Source organism: Aulonocara stuartgranti (genome assembly GCF_965226115.1).
Source record: "Aulonocara stuartgranti genome assembly, chromosome: 7".
NCBI lineage: Eukaryota > Metazoa > Chordata > Actinopteri > Cichliformes > Cichlidae > Aulonocara > Aulonocara stuartgranti.
Window position 1 is genome coordinate 26,179,571 of NC_138945.1, and position 21,741 is coordinate 26,201,311.

The 21,741-nt window shown below is 39.2% G+C and overlaps 1 protein-coding gene across 1 annotated transcript; it reads right to left on the bottom strand.

Moving 5' to 3' along the window:
* Positions 1-19,750, bottom strand: scarb2c (scavenger receptor class B, member 2c). Its single transcript, XM_082540563.1, has 12 exons — positions 19,527-19,750; positions 17,281-17,438; positions 14,513-14,657; positions 13,246-13,443; positions 13,045-13,136; positions 12,157-12,276; positions 10,927-11,105; positions 9,985-10,103; positions 7,881-7,954; positions 4,967-5,018; positions 3,993-4,145; positions 1-1,739 (listed from the first exon to the last, which is right to left on the bottom strand). Exons 1-12 carry the CDS (start codon positions 19,647-19,649, stop codon positions 1,701-1,703), a joined length of 1,452 nt encoding a protein of 483 aa, XP_082396689.1. The 5' UTR covers positions 19,650-19,750; the 3' UTR covers positions 1-1,700.
* Between the last annotated feature and the right edge of the window lie 1,991 nt (positions 19,751-21,741).

The following is a 21,741-nucleotide window of genomic DNA, read 5'->3' on the forward strand; positions in this document are numbered from 1 at the left end:
TATCGGATCGGTCCATCTCTACTATTAAAACTAACTAGCTGCCGCCATTGTTGGAAACTGAGCTGGGCCGCGCTATGAATTCTGGGACAGAGCTACTTCTTCTTCTTCAGGGTTTTGAAACGATATTTTGAAAAACAAGTTATGGGTACATATTTGCATAACTTTTTAGGTATATGTACAAGTAGCGGTAATTACAAGTACTAAACATGTACTGTGCTTCATAAATGAGTAATAAATGTAGTACATAATAACCTACAGCACACCATCTTTCTCTTCTTCTTGTGCACTAAAACCACCAAAGTCCTCTCCTCCAGTGTCGGATACGAACAGGCTCATGATGGCTTCGTCATCCACTCTCCGCTTCTCTCCTTCGTTGTCACTTTCAAAACCAAAGAAATCCTCGTTGTCAGTGTCGGAGTCGAACACCCTCAGAAGGGCCGTGGCGGTGTCCTCCTCTCCATCATGCAGCAGTCCAGCCCTTCGAAATCCGTTGGTGATCGTGGATGTTTTCACACTTTTCCACGCTGTCAGAATCCACTGGTGGAGTTGAGCATAACTTGCTTTTCGCAAGTTTACCGCCGCTCATCATCCACGCCTCCAACTGAACACATAGCGCTACTTTGAAGTTTGTTTTTCCCGCTACTTCGTACGGCACTACGTTGCCTGGCAGACGGACATGTGACCAACATACCACTCTTGAACCCCGATCCTTCCGCCAGGCAACGTAGTGCCGTACAACAGCGGAACAAACAAAACAAATCCGCTTACGATATGACAAAAATCATGGACAATCCATAGAAAAGCCGCACCTGACTAAAAGCCGCAGGGTTCAAAGCTTGTGCAAAAAGTAGCGGCTTATAGCCCGACAATTACGGTACTCATTCCTGCGTCTTTTGGGATCTTACAAAGCTTCAAACGACGCATCGACTATTAAATTAGTCGTGACTAGTCGACTAATCGTGGCAGCCCTAATATACACTGTAGATTACTGAGCTTGGCTACAACACAGAACATCATTTTAAAATGAACAAGACCACATCGCCATAGCATCTGAAGCCAAAAGGCTGAAAGACAAGCCCAAAGTAATCTGCACTTCGAACAGGCTGCACTACTAGCCTGACTTTTTACATCCACTTCATTATAACATACAACCAACCTGGCTTCTTAATACTGTTTTTTCTTGCTTTTTAAAACTAACTCTGACTCCCAAACTAGTCTGGGAATCTAGTAACTGTTCAAGCTCTAGCCAGTTGCCTTGTAGATAGACACAACGTCTTTTATATTCAGAAACGCAGCAACAGCTCACACATATATGGCCACTTTGCAGTACAGTGTTTTTCCCACTTCCAGGATGTTTGATTAATTCAAAGCTGGGTTGTTTAAGGGGGTTAACTAACCCCGTGTTAATCCAATTCAAAAATCCCATAGTTAGGAGTTAAAATAAAAACAAGCTCAATTTAAGATTGACTGGAAAATCTGGATTCCAGCATCATTACAACTTGAAATGAAGACATTATCCTCCAAACCCAGCAACAAACACAACAAAAAGACAGTTTTTACCACTTTCTTACAACCATGAATGCGAAAGTAGATTAAAATATGAAAACCACTGTATTAGTGTTACTTGAGAATTAATGGGTGAACCCCTTGAATTGTATTGCAACCAAGGCAATCTTCCTCTTTCCACGTTCTGTTTGCTGTTACGATGAGAGCAGGGGCTGTCGTTCGGCAGCAGTGCTCTGAAAAAGAAAAATATAAAAAAATATATATATAAAATGCAAATATATTACAATTTAAAGTACTGAGAGAGGAACTGTGATGCTGCATGAGTAAGTCAGGAAAGGCAGTGAAGTATGTGAGGGTTGTTCAGGACATGCATGTAAGGAGTAGATGGAAGAGATCCTGGAGTGGTGGAAATACGCAACGGAGAGAAGAGGGATTTAAATTCACAGAGGACAAAATGCATGTGTATGAATGAGACAGATGCATATAGATCGATAAAGATGCAAGAAGTAGAGCTAATTAGGGGGAATGGGTTTAAGGTAAGTTAGAGAGGCGAGGCTGAGATGATTTGGACATTTAAAGGGGAAGGGTAGTGGAGATATTGGACAAAGGATTCTGAAGATGGAGCTGCCAGGCAGGAGGAAAAGAGGGAAACCTCACACAAGGATATAATGGAGGAGGGACATGCAGAGGATTGGTGTGACAGGAGAGAATGCTAAGGATAAGGTCAGATGGAGGCAGATGATCCAAATACCTAAATATCTGATCAGACAATGGCCTGTATTTGTATAGCGCTTTACTTGTCCCTAAGGACCCCAAAGCGCTTTACACATTCACACAATCACACGGCAGCAATTGATTAGCTGCTGATGCTGCTCATGTTCAAACTGAACATCAAAAGGGGGGCAAAAGTTGATTCGAGTGACTTTGAACATTGCATGATTGTTGGTGCCAGTGGGGCTGGGCTGGGCATTTCAGAAAAATATCCAGTAAGCAGCAGTTCTCTGGGTGCACGTGGCTTGTTGATGCCAGAGGATTGCCAAAAAAATGGCCAGACTGCTGCTAGCTCATAGGAAGGCAACAGTATCTGCTCTGAATAGTCTTAAAATCTACTACAATATTTGAATTAGGGCTGCCCCAAACGATTATTTTGATAGTCGACTAGTCACCGATTATTTTTGCTATTAGTCGACAATCAGATCATGCATCCATTGGACGTAAAGCTTATTGCACCAGCATGCATGTTTAAGGTATGTGCTAACTAACAAGAAAGACAAGATGATAGTTTATTAAATTTTAATGAAATTTGCAGATTGTTTTGGTGAAATTTTAATAAACTCAGCCGTCTGCTCCTTGCTATCTAAAATATAACAGGACACCGGAGTAAACTCTCTACCATTTCACACTTCTGATAATCAGCTGTCTGCTTGATGTTTATTCAGCTGTGTAAAAACTATAACTTTAATCTCAGCCAAACCGATTTACTCAGGAACAAATAAAATACTAAAAAAAAGCCAAACAATAACATTTTAAGTTATCTAAGTGACTTATATATATTTAACCTGAGTAGCGAAAGACGGTGGTGGATTTGAAAACGATTTGCCGGGAGTCCGCTGTTCCCACGGGCTCTAGTGAGCCTTGCCCCCGCCTAGCTAACACTGGAGCTGGTGGGTAACAGACATCTTTGAAAACGTCGGAGCGCTTTTGAAAATATGTGGTGTCTTGATAAACTGAGCAGATATTTGAGGTTTACACAGCTACATTCTCGCCTGAAAATATGTTAAACGTTTATTTTGTGACCCAGAAAGAATAATAAGAGTAATATTAAAACCAACTAGCTGCTGCCATTGTTGACAACTGAGCAGGGCCGCGCTACGAATTCTGGGACAGAGCTACTTCTTCTTCTTCGGGGTTTAACGGCAGCTGGCATCCTTGTACATGCAGTGCTGCCATCTTCTGTTTCAGTCCGTTATTACACTCTTAAATCCTGCTACTTATTCCTGGGTCTTTTGGGATCTTACAAAGCTTCAAACGACGCGTCGACTATTAAATTAGTCGTCGACGATTCTGATAGTCGATGTAATCGTGACTAGTCGACAAATCGTGGCAGCCCTAATTTGAATAGACTCACCCATTAACTTATTTCAGTTAATTCGTTTTTTTTAGTTGTAGTTTGTAGTTCTTTAGAGTGGAGCGCAGCATGGCATTAATTAAACAGGTTCGATTTGTATTTTCTAAGTTATTTTTCTTGAGCATTTATAGGGCTTTTGGGGCATGCTGTGGACTAATCTAAGGTGCTTCATAATGAAAAATAAATCAATTTATTTGAACTATTTTTTAGATTATTTTAAATTGACCACATACACCATCATAAATCTGAATGAAAAAAAATTGAGCCATCCTGTATGTGCAAGCACTTGGCAGAACCAGGCTCAGGCCATCTGTCCCAACATAATGACATCACACAGTTGCTTATTGCACAAGCTCACCTCGGGGACTTTCTGTTGACACACCAAGAACATGAAGATTCCTCCCACAATGATGGCTAGGCCAATCAGCATGAAGGGAATGTTCTCCACAACGTTCTGCTGAACACCAATCGCCTTTAGCTTCTTGGCTGCTGTGTCATCAATGGTGGCGCTCTGTTAAGACGGTAAGAGAAAATATTGTGTTATAGCACATAAGAACACAAACACAGCCCCTACAAAAGTAAATGGTACATTTACGGCCCTTTCATTTACCGTCTGTTCATCTTGGTGTTCAAGTTTATGAAGAAACTGAGACCATAAGAATTCTATAAACAAGTAATATTAAATTTACTAATTAGTGATTTATATTAGATTAGTCTTCTGTAGCTTTGATTCTGTGGAATCATAGTATCTACCTCTGTATTTTTCTTTTTTTGCCTCCACACAAGTTAGATTTACTAATTTATAGTCTGTCTGAGCAGGATTACACAATGCTTTAATACATAAAAGAGAAAAACACGAGGTACATACTGAAAACAAAAATGCCTCCTTTAACTACAGGGTACTCAAGGGAGTCTTTTCCCTTTGAATCATTTGTATTTAACTGAGAGTTATAACAGAAAATGTATATAAACCAGAGCTGTGGTGTGTGTGTGTGTACGGGTATTAACATCATTGTGGGGACCAAAAATTGGAAGTTTACTTTACTTGTGGGGACCGACAGCCCTTGTGGGGACCAAAATCCCGGTCCCCACGAGTTTGAAGGCATTTTTGAGACTCAAAATGTGGGTTTAGTGTCAGGGTTACAATTAGGTTATGGTTAGGTTTAGGCTAAGGGTCAGAGTTAGGCATTCATTTTTGATGGTTAGGATTAGGGTAAGTTGCTAGGGAAACCACACGTACGTACGTGTGTGTGTGTGTGTGTGTGTGTGTGTGTGTGTGTGTGTGTGTGTGTGTGGGAGAGTGAGTGAGAGAGAGAAAGAGAGAGTTTGTACCTCATTCAGATAAGCCACAGGGAAGACTACTGTCCTTACATTTCCCGTTTGACTGAAAGAGAATGACATGATAATCTTTAACTATGATGTAATGAAAAATAGCAACTTGGAAAACACAATATAATATACTTGTGTAATATAAATATACTTATACAATGTCTTCCCGGGCATGTTCTGTAAATTCATACTATCTGTATAATAATAATAATAATAATAATAATAATAATAATAATAATAATAATAATGGATTGGATTTATATAGCGCTTTTCAAGGCACCCAAAGCGCTTTACAATGCCACTATTCATTCACTCTCACATTCACACACTGGTGGAGGCAGCTACAGTTGTAGCCACAGCTGCCCTGGGGTAGATTGACAGAAGTGAGGCTGCCATATCGTGCCATCGGCCCCTCTGGCCAACACCAGTAGGCGGTAGGGTAAAGTGTCTTGCCCAAGGACACAACGACCAGGACAGAGAGCCCGGGGATCGAACCGGCGACCTTCTGGTTACAGATACGCTTCCCAACCCCCTGAGCCCCATAAATAAAGCTTGATTACGTATTAATCTCACACCATAAATTATGTGGAGAGTTACATAATTTATTTTTGGACTTCAAGCTCTGTCTCTAGCACCTTTAATTTGAAACGGAATAACAGATATAACATAAAAGTGCCATATCTGGGCTTGTTGGCATCAAAAGAACTGCACAAACTTTCCTTTCAAAGTTCAATATTGCACAAAAGAGCCGACGCTTGGCTAGGGATTCAATTTGATAAGATTTTACTGATATCAGCCCCAACATCAGTTCTGTTTATAAGTTGGATTCTATATTTACTCCCTTAGGCCCCAGAGACAGGGGGCAGCCTCTCTCTGACCAAAGTATTCACCATTGTGAGTGCTTTTGCTGCTAGCAGATAGCAGCAGTTGCCTGTAGTTTGCACTCGTGTGCAAAACACTCACCAAATACTTGCTAAGTGGTAGTGAAATTAGAAACAGTGTGAGTTAGCGCGGTTAGCTCATCTACGCGTTAGTACCGTATAGCCCCGCGCACGGGGCGATCCGCGCTAACTCGCAAACTGAGATTTGCCACGTTATTGCAGTTATGGTGTTAACGTCATTTTAACAAGATTAACGCTGGCAGCACTACTTTAAAGTAAAAGCTTCACCTTTTGAAACATGCTGGTGTGTTGCAGTAAGGCACAACCTTTACTTGTCTAAAGATTTTGCAATCTAGTTCACAGCAACCACGAGCAACCTCCAGGAACTGCTCGTCATCCAAGCAGGAAAAACACATTTTTCCCTAATGACCAGAGACTGGTTTCTAAGCCTCAGTTACTGGGGGGTTATGAGCATTTGTTCCATGGGGAAAAAGTAGATTTGAACAGTTTTTTACCAACAGCATAAATACTTTTATTATCTGAGTTTAACTACAGTGAAGAAAGAGAGTATAAAGAGGTTTTCTTCACTGACTGGCATCATTTTCTTTGTAATGCACAACACTGTGGTTGTTGCATTCACAAAAGTAAGTGTGGACTGTGTAGCACCCATTCGAGACTACAGTACCTACAGTTAGCTTACTTGAAGTTAAGAGTTTTCTGTCATTCCGAGTCATAAATAAAGTGACTGTGCAAATGAAAATGAGAATAAAAATCTATTAGAATGATACAAAAGTTCATGTTGCGGCTGCAGTGATGCGGACGCTGTACCGATCCATCGTGGTGAAGAGAGAGCTGAGCATAAAAGGGAAACTCCTCCTTCCTGGTCCATCTACGTCCCCACCTTCTCCTATGGTCACAAGTTTTAGGTAGTGACTGAAAGAACGAGGCCGTAAATACAAGCAGCAGAAATTTGCTTTCTCCAAAGGGTGGCTGCCCTCTCCCTTAGACATAGTGTGAGGAGTTCGGCCATCCAAGAGGGGCTCAGAGTAGAGCTGCTACTCCCCCACACTGGAAGGAGGCAGTTGAGGTGTTTCGGGCATCTGACAAAGACCCCCCCCTGGGTGAGGTGTTCATGGCATGTCCGGACCCAGTACACGCTGGAGAGATTAGATCTCTCAGTTGGCCTGGAAACGCCTTGGTTTTACCCCAAATAAGCTGGAGGAGGTAGCCAGGGAGAGGGAGGTCTAGCCTTCTCTGCTTAGGCTCCTGCCCCCATGACCTGGCGCCAGATAAGCGGAACAAAATGGATGGATTCGCAAAAGTTAGTTTGCCAAAAATAAAGAGGTATATTCTAAAAGCAGAAGGCATGCACAGGACAGATCCAAAATAGCCTGGTGGACAGAAGAGCACAAATCTTGTAGATGAAAGCAAAATGATTTGCATGGGAAAGAAAGGCCCCTTCATGACTCTATGGCAAATTACAAATATTCTCCAGGATGTAGGCCAATGTGTTTCCTTGTACATAAAAAAAAAGCCAAACCTCATAACCAGAGCCAATTATCTACTGATGTCAGTACGTTTAAGAGACATTGTTAACATTATTCAGTATAATAAATTCTGGCCACTAATGTTGTCTTGAGGGCTCCAACCTTTACATCAATATTTTGAAATGTATAACCTACTCACATTAAAGCTGACTTGCCACTTTAATATAGCTTTTGTTATTTTATCTTATTTCAAATAAAAATAACAGTAATATGTAACTATCTAAACACATACAGTCTCATTATCTTGCTGCTAGTTCCTTCTGAATTCAGATAAACACGTAACAAGTGAGCCAGGTCTGTGCAAAAGTCCACCCATAATGATGATGGTGGCATTATTGCTTTACAATTAGCTTACTGGCAGCCCTTCACAGACATGGGTACTCATGCAGCTATTGCGGCTTCACTCTTCATACTAATATAGTGAAAGTGAAATTCATGAAAAATCAGGTTATTCAGCTGCTTGAACTGATGGAAAGAGCTGCTGATTACCTGAAGGTGGGAATTTGCTCTACATAGACGTTAATCTGGAGTCGCTTGGCTGTTTGGAGAACCACTCCTGTCAGCTGTAAAACACAAATTCATTTTGTTAGGGACACAGAGAATGTGGGAAAAACTCCTGTCACTCCTGATGTATGAACACGTATACCTAAACACCTAAATAATTGTTTTCTGCCCACACTGTATTATGGCCATAATCTTTATAGTAACATGTTGACATTATTTGTAAACCAACAAACCACTGGATAGAAAAACACAGAACTATGCAAAGGTTTTTAGTTAGGTACAGCAGATTTTCCATCCATTACATAATACCATCAGGGAGGCATGTGCTCTGGCCCAGATTCCTCATGCAGCTTGAGAATGACCTCAAACATACAGCTGGAGTGATAAAAAGGTAACTTCAGTGAAAAGAAAAGAAATAAACTGAGTTAATCTGAGATTATGTGAAAAAACGGAAGACGGTGAGACATGGCAGCTGTCAAATAAACCTAATTGGGAGTTTAGTCGTTTCTTTCTTCAGTTTTCTGCATTTTGAAAAACTTAAAAGAGAGAAAAAAATCTCAGGATGTATCATGTATTTATCTAAAGTTACCCCAAACTGTTTGCATAGTACTGCCTGTAGTTTTAATATCTTTACTGTAGGCAAAAATAACTTCACAGCTCTGGGCAAGCAGGGAAGACGGCTGAGGGCATCACAACTCAGCAGTTATGATAAAATTCACAGGACTTTGATCAATCTTAATGATATCATGCCGTGGCAGAGTGATCAAGGAGGATAAACAAAAAAAAATGGTAGCTTGTTTATTGGATTCAATATTTTTGTAACTGTAAAACCACCACTTTATATGTGGATGTGTGAAATAATTAAGTGTACTTTTGTACGAAAGCGTGAGAGCGACTGTAAGAAGGAGTTCTGTGTTAGACTGGTCAGACTGGTGTACAAAGAGCATCTTAAGAGTGGCGTAGCAGTAAAGACAAGCAGAGGTACACCAATCTGCAAAATATCGCATCTGCAAATTGTGAACAAAAATCCGAAAAATACTGCACAATGTAAAAATGCTAAGACTTCAAGTATCTCAGCATCTAATAACATGATCAAAAGACTCAGAAAATCTGGAGAAATCTCTTTGGTGTAACAAAAAAAGAAGAAAAAAAAAAGTATTTTCTCTTAAATTTTGAAAACATGGTTGCTGCATCCTCCAGATTCAAGTGGAGAGGGATCATCTGGCTTGTAAATTAGTGTTCAGTTCAGAAGCCTGCATCTCTGATGGTATGGGAGTGCATCAGTGCCCATGGAAGCCATATATAAAGCTATACACAGGCTTTACATTAACATATGCTCTAATCTTGTCTGGGAAGAACTGCCATATTTCTTCAAGACAATGCTAAACTCCATACTGCATCTATCACAACAGCTGTAAACCCACTGAAAACATCTGGAGCATCATGAAGAAGAAGAATGCTTTCTGTCTTTTACTGTGAATGTAATACAGTTTATTTATTTTTGGGAATTGCACTTTTTTTTAAACTTTTAACTATTACAGAATCATTCATCGTTTTTTTCTGTTTTCTCTGAAAGTGTATCATGTAAAATTTGTAAAAATAAATAAATAAATAAAATCAGAAAATTAGATCATATAGCAATTGTTAATTTTTGGCTGCTGTGGCATAAATCTTTCATTGGATGGTGGTCTAATACATTTGTTAAGCACTACACAGTATGTTCAGCTACACGTTGTGCTGCTGGAGGTGTTTTTTTCAGTCTGTCTCTCGCTATCAAGACTTTACTACAAGTTCAACCAGGTAATTAGAGTATTATTATCATGATAAGAGCAGTTAGAGCTTATCTTTCGTGACAGCCCCGTACCACGTACCTCTGATTTAATTTTTAACCACTATTTTAAACAGAAGCTCAACTATTGGCTAGTCATGACAAAAAAAAAAGCTGAGACACTACTCCATCTAGTGTTGAAGATTTAATACTATATAAATCATAATTGTATTCGACAAAATATGTATTATAAATTGAAGAGAGATTCACAACAACACGAGAACGAATTAAACATTTAAGCTTTAAAGTTGTGATTCCTACCGGATTGATATCAATGGCAGTCTGGTGCTCTTCCTTGTTTGGCGTCATTCCGAATACATCCTGAGCAAATTTCTCATCTGCCTGGTAGAAGTGTGGTGAAGACATTATGATAGGAGCCCCTAAACAGCAGAAAAAACATTACAGAAGATATTAACAAAGCAGGGACAACATCTTACTCGACCTGAGGAAAATATGCCATGTGTAAAATATACCTGTAAATGTAAAACATCAATATTCTAATAATGCTATGGCTTGTAATAAACACAGCGTACACTTGTCAGGGACACTGCTAAAGTAGGCCCCAGAAATGACAGTCAGTGAATTAATTTCAGGGAGTCTTTTGCTAAGTGTTGACTCCATATTCTTTACAGTGCAATGAGGAATTGATACAAGTTATTACTCAGCACTAACAACCATAGTTTGTTTGCTTTAAATCAGATGCACCAGAGCACATCACAACAAACCACAAGAGAACTTTCACTTCACTTATTCTACCGTGTCTGAGGAGCCAGAAAGTAAATATGGGAACAAGTTCTCGTGCTTTCGACTAGTGGATGCGTTTGTAATGGAGACGGTCTCTGGCTAGCAAGCATTACTCCTTTTGTGTGTGTGTGTGTGTGTGTGTGTGTGTGTGTGTGTGGGGGGGGGGGGGGGGGGGGGGGGGGGGAGACGACACACGCCTGACAAAAGGCGCGGTTAGCTGAAACTTGGTACAAACTGATACAACTCGGTCAGATCATGTTTTTGCCGCAAATAAACATTTCCAGAGTTCATTGGTTGAGTTATTTTGTTTTAAACACAATTGAAACACAATTTCTTTGTTCTCACCTGTCCACACAAATCACACCATGGGGGAAAGAAATGAGTCTGAACTAATGTAACTTAAAAAGCAGCATATCAAGATCATTTGGCTATGTTTAACACAGTAAAACATTGTCTTACCTTCTTTACATACAGACACATTCAGCAGGCCAGACCCCAGGCAATTACCAGCAGGCACACAAAAGCCTGCGTTGTCTGGGTTCACAGTCAGATTGGCGAACACTGAGCTGGGAGGAACAAATCGATACCCAGTGATCCCCTTCACTGTCACATCCTCCTCATACACTGTGTACAGAGACCTTAGAAAGAGAGTTACATGCTTGTTAATCTCTGGATGCACTGCGTTACTGGACAATGACACATGGTTTGAATTCATGAGCTCAGCGATAAACTGATTTACAGAAAACCTGCATTGAACAAACTGGTTATACCAGTTTTTCAACGGTTGTGTTGACACCTCTTATTAACCAAGCTGTTAGATGACCTGTAAATGTGACTTCTGTTTCTAATATATTAACAATCACAGAGGACTGACATTTGTTGTTTTAAGCAGCATTAAATAGGCTGTGGCCTCATTTAGGAGGCTAACACTGACCAGCCTTGAAACCAGCCAAACTAAATTAGGATCCTTAATCCAATATTCAGACCAGGGAAAGGCTCAGGAAGGCTGTGGGGGGAGCCATTTCACTAGCTCAAGCCAAGAGGGAAAATACAGCAAATGCTGCATGAGTCAGCAGAATATGGCTTGAAACTGAACTGAAATAACCTTCATATGAAACTACAAAAGTCCAGATGCTCAGCTGAAAAACACATTCAGCTACAATGACTAAAATAGAAACAAACATTTACAATGAATGTTTTATACATTTCTAAATTCAAATAGTTTAAATTTACATTTAAGTTTTTTGGGTTTTTTTTTTAAATACACAACCTTTTAAATTCAAGTGACGTATTAAATGTGTCTTTCTTCAATAAAGATTACATTTTGAGTCGCACGGCTTCAATCCAAATTTGAAGGTTTTGGAGGTTGGCCTCAACATTACTGAAGCAGTGTGGGATCGTCTTGACAGAGAATGGAACAAAAGGCAACCGGCATCCAAAGAAGAGCTTTGCATGTCTTTCAAAAAGCTTGGAGAACTTTTCCTGAAGACTACTTCAAGAAATTACAAGGCTGTGTTCAAGAATAAAGGTGGTCATACCACCATGTGTTTCATTAAATTACTGCAATTATTTCCCAATTTACTAGCACACCAGTAAGAGATGAGGGGTGGCTCAACACTTTTGCACAGTACTGTATATGCAATCAAAAGATTGCATCTTTCACTGGTACAGCTTTTCTGCTCTACTCACCTGCACAGGTCAGACGAGAAAATGTAGAGCATATCATTCTTGGTGATTACAGGATGGAAGCCTGTTCCAATGGTTCCATTAATCATGTTGCACTCATCAGACGTCCACCAATTCAAGGAGCTGCACAGATATTCAAAATGTTACAAAGTTCGAAGGTTTAAAAATGTTTCAGACATTTAGCACGCCCAGCTAAAAGCCATGGAAAGCCATTTGCTGGGCAAAGAGGACTGGATATATTTGTAGGTTAGGAAGCACACTATAAAATAAGGGTGTTTCCCAAAACTGCTGCTCAAGGTACAACAGCCTAGTCTTAAAACAATTAGGTTTGTAAGACAGGCAGAGATAAAAGGCAGTGCAAGAAAGATGATCATATTTTGGGGGTTTAGTGAGTACAGATGCAGAGCCGATGGTTGGCTGTTCTTCTCTGTGACAAAGATAAGAGAGTTTGGTGCTTTACCTAAGTAGTTATTTCATTATTGATTACATTTTTTAAAATGATGTTAAAGGGAGAAACATCAGCGTTTGATCCCTGCAGTGAGTGATTCTGTTTTGCTGTTGGGGGGATTTGGCTAACATGATTTGACTTTCCTCATTTAATGGCTATGAAATGAAATGATAATTATAAAAGGTATATAAGCCAAACTAGCAGCCAGTGGTTATTTTGGTCACATGTCTGTAAACAGACTCAGTTTCAGTGTCCTATCGGCGGTGATATAAGAAAGAGAACGAAAACTCAACAGGAACACAGTTAAACCCACCTTGATCATATGACACAAATCACTTGGTGTGCATCCATTAACTTCATGTCACCAACAAAACTCACTGATGAACAATTTTACAATTAAACTGTAAATCCAACATGTGCTACAGGTGAGAGGAGACAATTACCTTTCACCTTTCCACGTGTCCACTCTGGAAAAGTCCCTATAGTTCTGCTGACCAGTGAAAAACACATATTCTCCATCATTGGAAGCATTGTTCTGTAAGATGGGGGGAAAAAGTTTTTGTTTTTTTTTAAATATTAAAAAATATATATATATATGGTTTACACAAAGAACACAATTACACATTTATGTGCATTAAAGAGACCTTATAGAAAAGTCCAAAAACATCATCCAGATCCAGATCATGTGTAATGGTTTTCAAGGCTTTAAGAAGTCCATCTTCATATCCCCACAGCAGCTCTCCCACTGAACGAGTGGTAAAAAGGCCTTGCCCGGTGCCCTTCATGTAGGCAGAGATCAAGTTGGCTTCAATGAATTTATCCTTGAGTCTTTCCATCACTGTCTACCAGGACAAAAAGAAACAAAAAAGGGAGAAGAACGCCGTTACAGGATTATTAGTTTGAATAAACATAAAGCAGGCCATGTAAGTAAGTAAGTAAGTACATACGTGTATGTATGTATGTATACACACACACACACACACACACACACACATATATATATATATATATAAAAACATATTAAGAGAACAACTTCCTTATTTAATCTTGCTGATTGACTGAGGTTTTGCAGACATGTGAACACAAACCACATGCCCATGTGCCCATTAACCATGTTACGTGAACTTCTCCACAATTTTGGACAAGTGACAATCATGGTGACAATGTAGGATCAAGTGACTAAGCCCCCAGTCACACAGACCTAGATATTGACCCTCTGGCAACCACCACTTGCTAGGGAAAAACATCTCATCTCCAAGCAAAAACCTCCATTTGACTGCTATCCATCAATCCTCTTCTGCCTACCCAATTAAGGGTCAACAGGTGGATGGAGCCTATCCCGCTGCCATAGGGCGAGAGGTGGGGTACACCCTGGACAGGTCGCCAATATGTTGCAGGGCTAACACAGAAAGACAGAACCATTCGCACTCATATTCACACCCGTGGGCCATTTGGAATCACCATTTAACCTCCATTTAGAGTCTGAATGGAAGTGATAGACTTGTCAACAAATACTACCCAACTACTCTCCAAACTGTAGTGAAACCGTAGAAAGTGCAGCACAAACCAGAAATCTACCCCCTTTGAAACATGTTGACTGTAGCGCTGAGGCAAAACATTACTTTGAAGATAAACCTTCTCCATATAGGAAATGCTCCACAGGAAATGCTATAGGCACTGGGCAACCTACTAGCAACCAGAGCAAGACCCCTAAGAGGTCTTTTCTGCAGCACTTTCTTTGCAACCAACATGCAACCGACAACCAGCAACTCCTGTGAACCACTCAACAACCAGTTGAGGAATATACATGAGCAATGCCCACATGTGAGAAACCTTAATATTCGTCCTAATGTGAGAAAACTATAATACTGTGAGTGGCAGATCAGATCGGTGCTGTAGACTATTGCTCACCATGGCAGGGATATTAACTGTCCTGATGAGGTCACTCTCTGGACCTCGGGACATGTTACGCTGAAAAATGTAGGTTTTAGTGTTGACAGCTGTTACTTTAGTGCCATTATCCTGAAAGTCAATTTGCTCCATAGGCCGGTACTCTCTGTGGAGGAAAAGCGAAACATTTTTAGACAAGAGAAAAGATTCTTTGTTACAGAGCTGCAGCCAAATATAACAACTAGCTTTGTTTGTGATTTAAAAAAAAAAGCTATAGCGTAACTCCCTACTTTGCATCTGCACTCTTTAACACGCCATGTTATATAAAGCACAATACATGAAAAAAGTGTGGGGATATTAAGACATGCAGTTCTTCACATGACTGATAATGTCACATTTACTCTACATGAAAAGTGGGTTGAAGATTGTTCGTCTATTGTGGCTCAATTTCCCTTGACACACATCTGTGCAGTTTGTGACTGTGTTTGTGACATGTGACTGTGATGCAATTATTGGAAAAAAAAGAAGAAGCTTTTTTTTTTAAAACCATAAAACGTGTCAATGGTGAGTTGTTTCTTAATAACTCAATAACAATTTCCTAAAACTGCTTTATTTTAACTGATTTGGTGACCCAGATAACGTATGTAAGTATTTACGTTAGCTTTCAGTGCTACTGAAAACAAGTCAGTGCCAAAAGAGATAAGATGGTTATCAGCTGTGTGCAGCGATATATTATACTATCACTGGGTATATGGATAATATGAATCAAATAAACTTTCTTTTCACCTTACACGTATATCTAGTTCAAAGTGCTTTACAGGTAAAAAAAAAAAAAAAAAAAAAAAGGCAAATTAAAATTGGCATATATTAAAAGAAAATTAAACAGAATAAACTTTAGAACATGTATACACCAAGTGAACAAAATAAGGCCAATAAAAATTCATTTTAAAAACGTAATGCTACATAAAACAGGAAAACCAAACTGTCAAATGATTAAACCAATAAATTAACCTATCAGCGAATAAAAATAAAAAGATCTGAAAAGGGAAAACAATGAAATAACATCAAGTCAAACAGTAAGTTAAAAATGTAAAACAAAGTAAGTAATATATGTAAAGCACGTTTAATCAAAAGCCAGTTTTATGAATGTCGAGATCCTGTGGGTGTGGACTGGGTAGAAAATAAACTGCACATTGACCTTTCATGGCACAATAACACTGAATGTACACAATAAAAAAAACAATAAAATGTGCTTTCGGAAAAATAAACATCTCCGTGTCACAGTTCGTAAGTCTCAGCACCAAAACTAGTACAAAAATGCTGTCTCTCAGGTGCTTACAGGTATCCAAGCACAGGATTGCTCTGCATCTCTTTAAATTTATCTCTAACAACATTCACATGTTTTTTTCTTAAACACACTATAGACCAGGGGTGGGGAACTCCAGGCCTCAAGGGCCAGTGTCCTGCAGGTTTTAGATATCACCCTGGATCAGCACACCTGAATCAAATAATTAGTTCCTTACCAGGCCTCTGGAGACATGTGTCCAGAGACTTCAAGACATGTTGGGAGGTAATTTAGCCATTTAAATCAGCTGTGTTGGATCAAGGACACTGTGCGACGACAGTGTCCTGTGAGAGCTAAGCACACCCTGGGATTCAAAAGCTTGAGCAGAAATGACTTGATGTAACAATTTTCTGTATTGACTTTATCACTTCGTCATATTGTTGTCGAGGAATTTTGGCCTGCTCTTTTCACAGCATTGTTTCCATTCATTGAGATTTACAGGCTCAGCTCTCTTAAGGCCCTGAAACAGCATTTCAGTCAGGTCGATGTCTGGACTTTGACTGGGTCATTGCAACACTTTGATCATTTTCTGTTTTCAACCATTCTGTAGATTTGCTGCTGTGGTTGAGATCATTGTCCTGCTGCACGACCCAGTTTCAGCTGAAGCTAACTGTCAGACAGATGGCCTCACATTTGGCTCTAAAATACTTTGGTATACAGAGCAGTTCATGATCTAATCAATGACTGCAAAACAAGAACAAATCATCACTCCTCCAAAACTGGCTGAAAATTTGTATGAGGCGTTTGTGCTGATACACTGTGTTGGGCTTTCTCCTAAAAGTAGGGCTGTGCATTGTGGCCAATCATCTCTTTGGTCCATCTGAAAAAAAGCACAGTGTTCAAGAAATCTTGTGGTTTGCTCAGATGCAACTTTGCAAACATAAGCTGTGCTGTCTTGTTCTTTTTTTTAGAGTGAAGAGACTTCTGCCAGGGAATCCTGCTGAACAAGCCACGCTTGTTCAGTCTTTTTCCAACTGTCATGAAGTGTAATATTTAGATGCTAACTAATGCCATCTGATTAGCCGGACCTGGCTGCTATTTACCTGCTTAATTACTATTGCAGTGTCTTTTTCTGATCTTTTTAACTGCTCCACAGTTTGCGTGCAGCAGCGTTGGCTTTGTTACTTTTATCAGGTTGTTGATTTTCCAAATCAGATGTATTGTGCTTTTATAAACCTTTTTCATCTAACTCAACACCTTCACTAGTCAAATTTATTACTAGTCAATAAATTTGTATCACATTTATTCTTAATATACATCGTAAGACTGGCACCACTGAATCTTAAAAGCTCCCATTATGGGTGCTGATACATCATTGCTTTGCCTCCACCTCTTAAAATGTTCCAGTAACTTGACACTTAGTTTTTTTTGTTGTTTTGTTTTCTTTAAATCAAGAGATGAATGGAGAAACAAATGTTAAGCGTTTCTCCTTTCCCTCCCTCACCTGTATGTATACGGTCCAATCTCCACCACAGCTGGCCTCTCCCCATCCAACACCTCTTGGGGATTTGTGAGATTGAAGAAGTAAAACTGCATGTAGATATGTGCCGGTGGATCCTTCCAGGCCTCAAACGCATCTGTATCGTTTTTCAGAATGACTTGCTAATGGGGGACAAAGGGCGGTGGGGTTAAAAATGTTATTTTAGATGACTACTGTGCTGATGATATGCAGTTTCACTTCACGTTACACGGTATGAACCTGCTGAAACAGATGAAATCATCATTTGGTGTCATGACACACACACACACACACACACTCACAGGCCACTGCTTTTCGGCACAAATACATAATCAACTCATTGAATTTAGCAACGTAGCCATTCTCAAGAGGCCTGCTGAAGTTCAAACTGAGTATCGTAATGGGAAAGAGACGTGATTTAAGTGACTCTGAACATGACTGCTGGTGCCAGATGGGCTGGTTTGAGTATTTCAGGAAATGCTGTTTTACTGGGATTTTCCCCAAACAACTAGATTTTACAGAAAACTGTGTGAAAATAGAAAGAATATGTAGTGAAAGGCAGTTCTCTTGGTGATTGTGAAGGTTAGAGGAGAATAACTAGACCACTTCAAGCTGATAGAAAGGCAACAGTAACAGTAATTACGTGTTACAACCCAGGTATGATAAAGAGCATCTCTAAACCCATAACACATCAACACAACCTATAAAATTGGAAACTTAGGCTACAATTCACACAGACTCACCATAATTGGACAATAGAAGATTGAAAAACTATTGCCCAGTCTGAGGAGTCTTGATTTCTGCTACAACATACAGGTGGCAGGGGCAGGATTAGGCTGGAGCTGATGGTGTAATGGTGTTTAGATATGTTCTTTGACCTCTTAGTACCATTGACTGTAGAAAACAGTTTTCTACAGTCAATGCTTAGTACCAGTTGAGCATCATGTAAATACTACAGCCTATCTGATTATTGTTGGTGACCATGGCTATTGCTTCAGCAAGATAACGCAGTATGTCACAAATCATCTCAAACTGGTTCCTTGAACATAACAATGATTTCGCTGTACTCAAAGGGCCTCCACAGTCACCAGACCTCAATCTAGTAGAGCACCTTTGAGATGTGGTTAAAGATGAGATTCACATTATAAATGTGCAGCCGATAAATCTGCAGCAGCTGTGTGATGCTATCATGTAAATATGGACCAAAATTTCAGAGGAATGTTTCCAGCACCTTTTTTGACCATGTGAATTAAGGCAATTCTGAAAGCAAAAGGATATCCAATCTGATACTAGTAATGTGTACCTAATAAAGTGTCCAGTGAGTGTTTATGCCACATATGATACACAATATTTGGTGACAATCACAAAGCACAAATAAAAGGCAAAATGATCAAATGCGAAATACTGAGATGGCATCTATGTCACATGTTAAACTATATTTAGCAATGAATGTTATAAAAGCATACAATACTCTCTGTGCCAATTGTCGAATAAGCAGTGGAGAACTTTTTTTTCAACTGATCCACACAAAATTTAATTTAATTCAACTGTCTACAATACAACAGATCTGTCTAGCGGATAATCACCTGTTCTCTCATGTAAATATTTTTAGACCCTCTACAATCAAAACAGTTAAGACAAACTCAAAGCTCTTACTGCACAGCACTGTCTGTGCCCATTTAAAATCATCTGATTTACTATCCTGGTTTTTTATTACATTTAGTAAGACGTGTTACATTCTGTAATACTTTGTTGAATTTGCGCCATTTCGCTTTTTTTTTTTTACAATTACTTAATAGGTCTGAACCATACTGAGATTTGGGTTTTGTCAAATTATGTTTGCTTTTACTGAGCGTTTATTGATATATTATTCTATTTATTTAAACTATTTCAAGCCGTGTTAATTTTAGCTGTGCTACCAAAAGATTTCCGCATGTTTAGGATACAAAATGTACACATTGTGTGATCTCATCTTTTCAACCCTAGAAATAAACACTGCTACTTAAGTAAATGGGTGACAGAACAGATCTGAAATTGTATCCTAAGGCGAGCCATTTGTAAAACATTCAAACCTGAAACGCTTAAAACTGTTAAAAACACTTCCATAAATAATTCCACGCTGTATTTCTTAGACGCTAAATGAGCTAACTTTAGCTACTATGACAATGTCTCATATTAGCTTATCTGAGGTTAACGCCTACTGCAAAGGCTAGCCTAAATTAGATGCTTACCTTTTTAACCATCGACTGTACTAAATGTGGAAACACGCTGGTCAAAACCAACGAAATGCCGAGAATCAGCATCAGTACAGAAACAACTCCGACGCTGTAAACGCAACATGACTTTAGCACCATGACGAGGCAGTAGAAGGCTAAACACGTCTCTCAGCTTTCACTGACAGCAGCTACCCACTGTTTGCTGTTTTTGTTTTGAGAAGCCAGGAACTTGCTCGGTAGAGCAAAGACTCACTTCCGGAATAAGACACTTCGCTCCTACCACATCCGGTTTCATAGACAGTCGATAGGGTCAGTGAGCATTCAGCCGTAAAAAAGAAGCTGCAGTGATTTTAAATAATCTGTTTAACCTTTGTTATGGGGCTCAATGGTGAAATATGATGTATGAAAAACATAACAAATTAAACTCCCTCCACAAGAGCTGGTCGTTATTATAGCTGAACCGCAGAACGAGTAGGCTATCTATCTTGAAGGCAAACATTCTTTGTTTTTTTTATCTAAAGCAGTAGCAGTTTAAACCTTTTGTTACGGACTTAAAAAAACAAAAAAAACCAAACATATTTGTTAAATATGAGTATAAAATTGTGTCATTCATTTCAGTGCGACTCGGACTAAGCTTTTTTTTAAAAACAACAAACTGCAATAAAGAGACAAGAGAAAAAGACAAAAGAACCAAGACAAGCCAACTGTCACGAGGGGCAGGACGGACAGGTTCAGTCTGCGAATCACAAATTACAGTTCTTTATTCACACAACACCAGGCGCTACGTTTTAGGAAGTGGCATAGCAGTAAACAGCTTCTCCACTAGATGTCCCTGTCTTACCATTTACTAAGATTTTTGGTTCTCTTTGCTGCCTCTAACCTGAAATTATAGCGGACCGTATACCGGGGTTGTCATTCGTCTAACCAGACTAAACTATGAGTAACAACGTGTGTCAGTCTTTGTCTCACTTTGTTTTCTGTTTTTTTTTTCTTCTCTGATCAGAAATTCCCAAATTAGACCGCTTCATTAAAAAAAAATGCTGCTCATTTTCATCTGAGAAGCAGATCAGAACACACTTTATATTAGTTTATTATAAAAAAAAAAATACCAACAATTTAGTAAAAATGTATAGTTTACAAGCACAAAAACCCTAAAATAAGGAAAAAAAAAACTTTGAAAGAATGGCTACTATATGACACAGTGAGCTACAGTATCCTAGCATACATTATCACATCTTAACAAATGACATAAACGTCAAACCCTTACAGCTCAGACAGGTTCACACCTGTATTATTACGTTTCACCGCAGTCCTGTTGCAACATAGACCCATAACATCAACATGACTTGTTCAGCTAGGAGCATTTCTCAACTTCAGAGATGATGCACACTGAATTTACAGCCTGGAGACCAGGTGACACCCTGTGCACAACTTAAACAAACACCCATTCACAATCTTTGGGGCACTGAAGTGCAGAGTCCAGATTTGTGGAGGTTGAATAATATTAGGGCAGAAATGTTATGATATATTAAGTCCTGCTGTGCTGATCTTCACCATCCAACATAAAATACAATCAAAGTTTTATTTCTGTTGCTTTTCTGTCTGGTAATCATCTTTGGGTTTTACTCAGGATTTATCCATACATCAATGTTTTTCTTTCAGTACAAAGTACAACATTTGCATCTAAAATATAGTGAAACATTACATAGAATTACTTAAATAAAGCACATCCCCTTAAAGCATTTGAGTAAATTTCCTGAGTTATGTTCCAAAAGAAAAAAAGAGAAACAAAAGAAAAAGAAAATGAGACACTGGACTTACCATAAACAATGCTTTTCGAGTTTCAGGAAAGCTTTATAGGGTTTCATCACTGTGATGTGTCCTTTCTAAATAATAGACTTTTCTTAGAATGTAACATCAGTGGCACATCTCCAGGGGACCATTATTTTACAACATTTAGCTTACATACATACATAAAACATTTGTCGCTGTGGCTCAGGAGATTGAGGTGGTAACCTGTAGTTAGAAGGTTGGAGGTTCAGTCCCTGGGTGCTCCAATCTGCATGCCAAAGTGTCCTTGGGCAAGATACCTAACCTTGACTTGCCTCTGATGCATTCATTGGAATGTGAAAGCACATAGATGTAGAAGAGAGTGAATGTGTGTGTGAATGGAAGAAATGAGACATGTTGTATAAATGCTTAAGCAAAAACATGCTATGTCATGTTTATA

Bases quoted from the DNA above. Each gene is read 5' to 3' on its own strand.
- scarb2c (XM_082540563.1), bottom strand. From the start codon at position 19,649: ATGGTGCTAAAGTCATGTTGCGTTTACAGCGTCGGAGTTGTTTCTGTA. The intron at 14,658-17,280 runs GTGAGGGAGGGA...TTTCCTCCACAG, and splicing joins ATTGGACCGTATACATACAG to AGAGTACCGGCCTATGGAGC. The intron at 13,137-13,245 runs GTCTCTTTAATG...CCCATCTTACAG, and splicing joins TTTTTGGACTTTTCTATAAG to AACAATGCTTCCAATGATGG.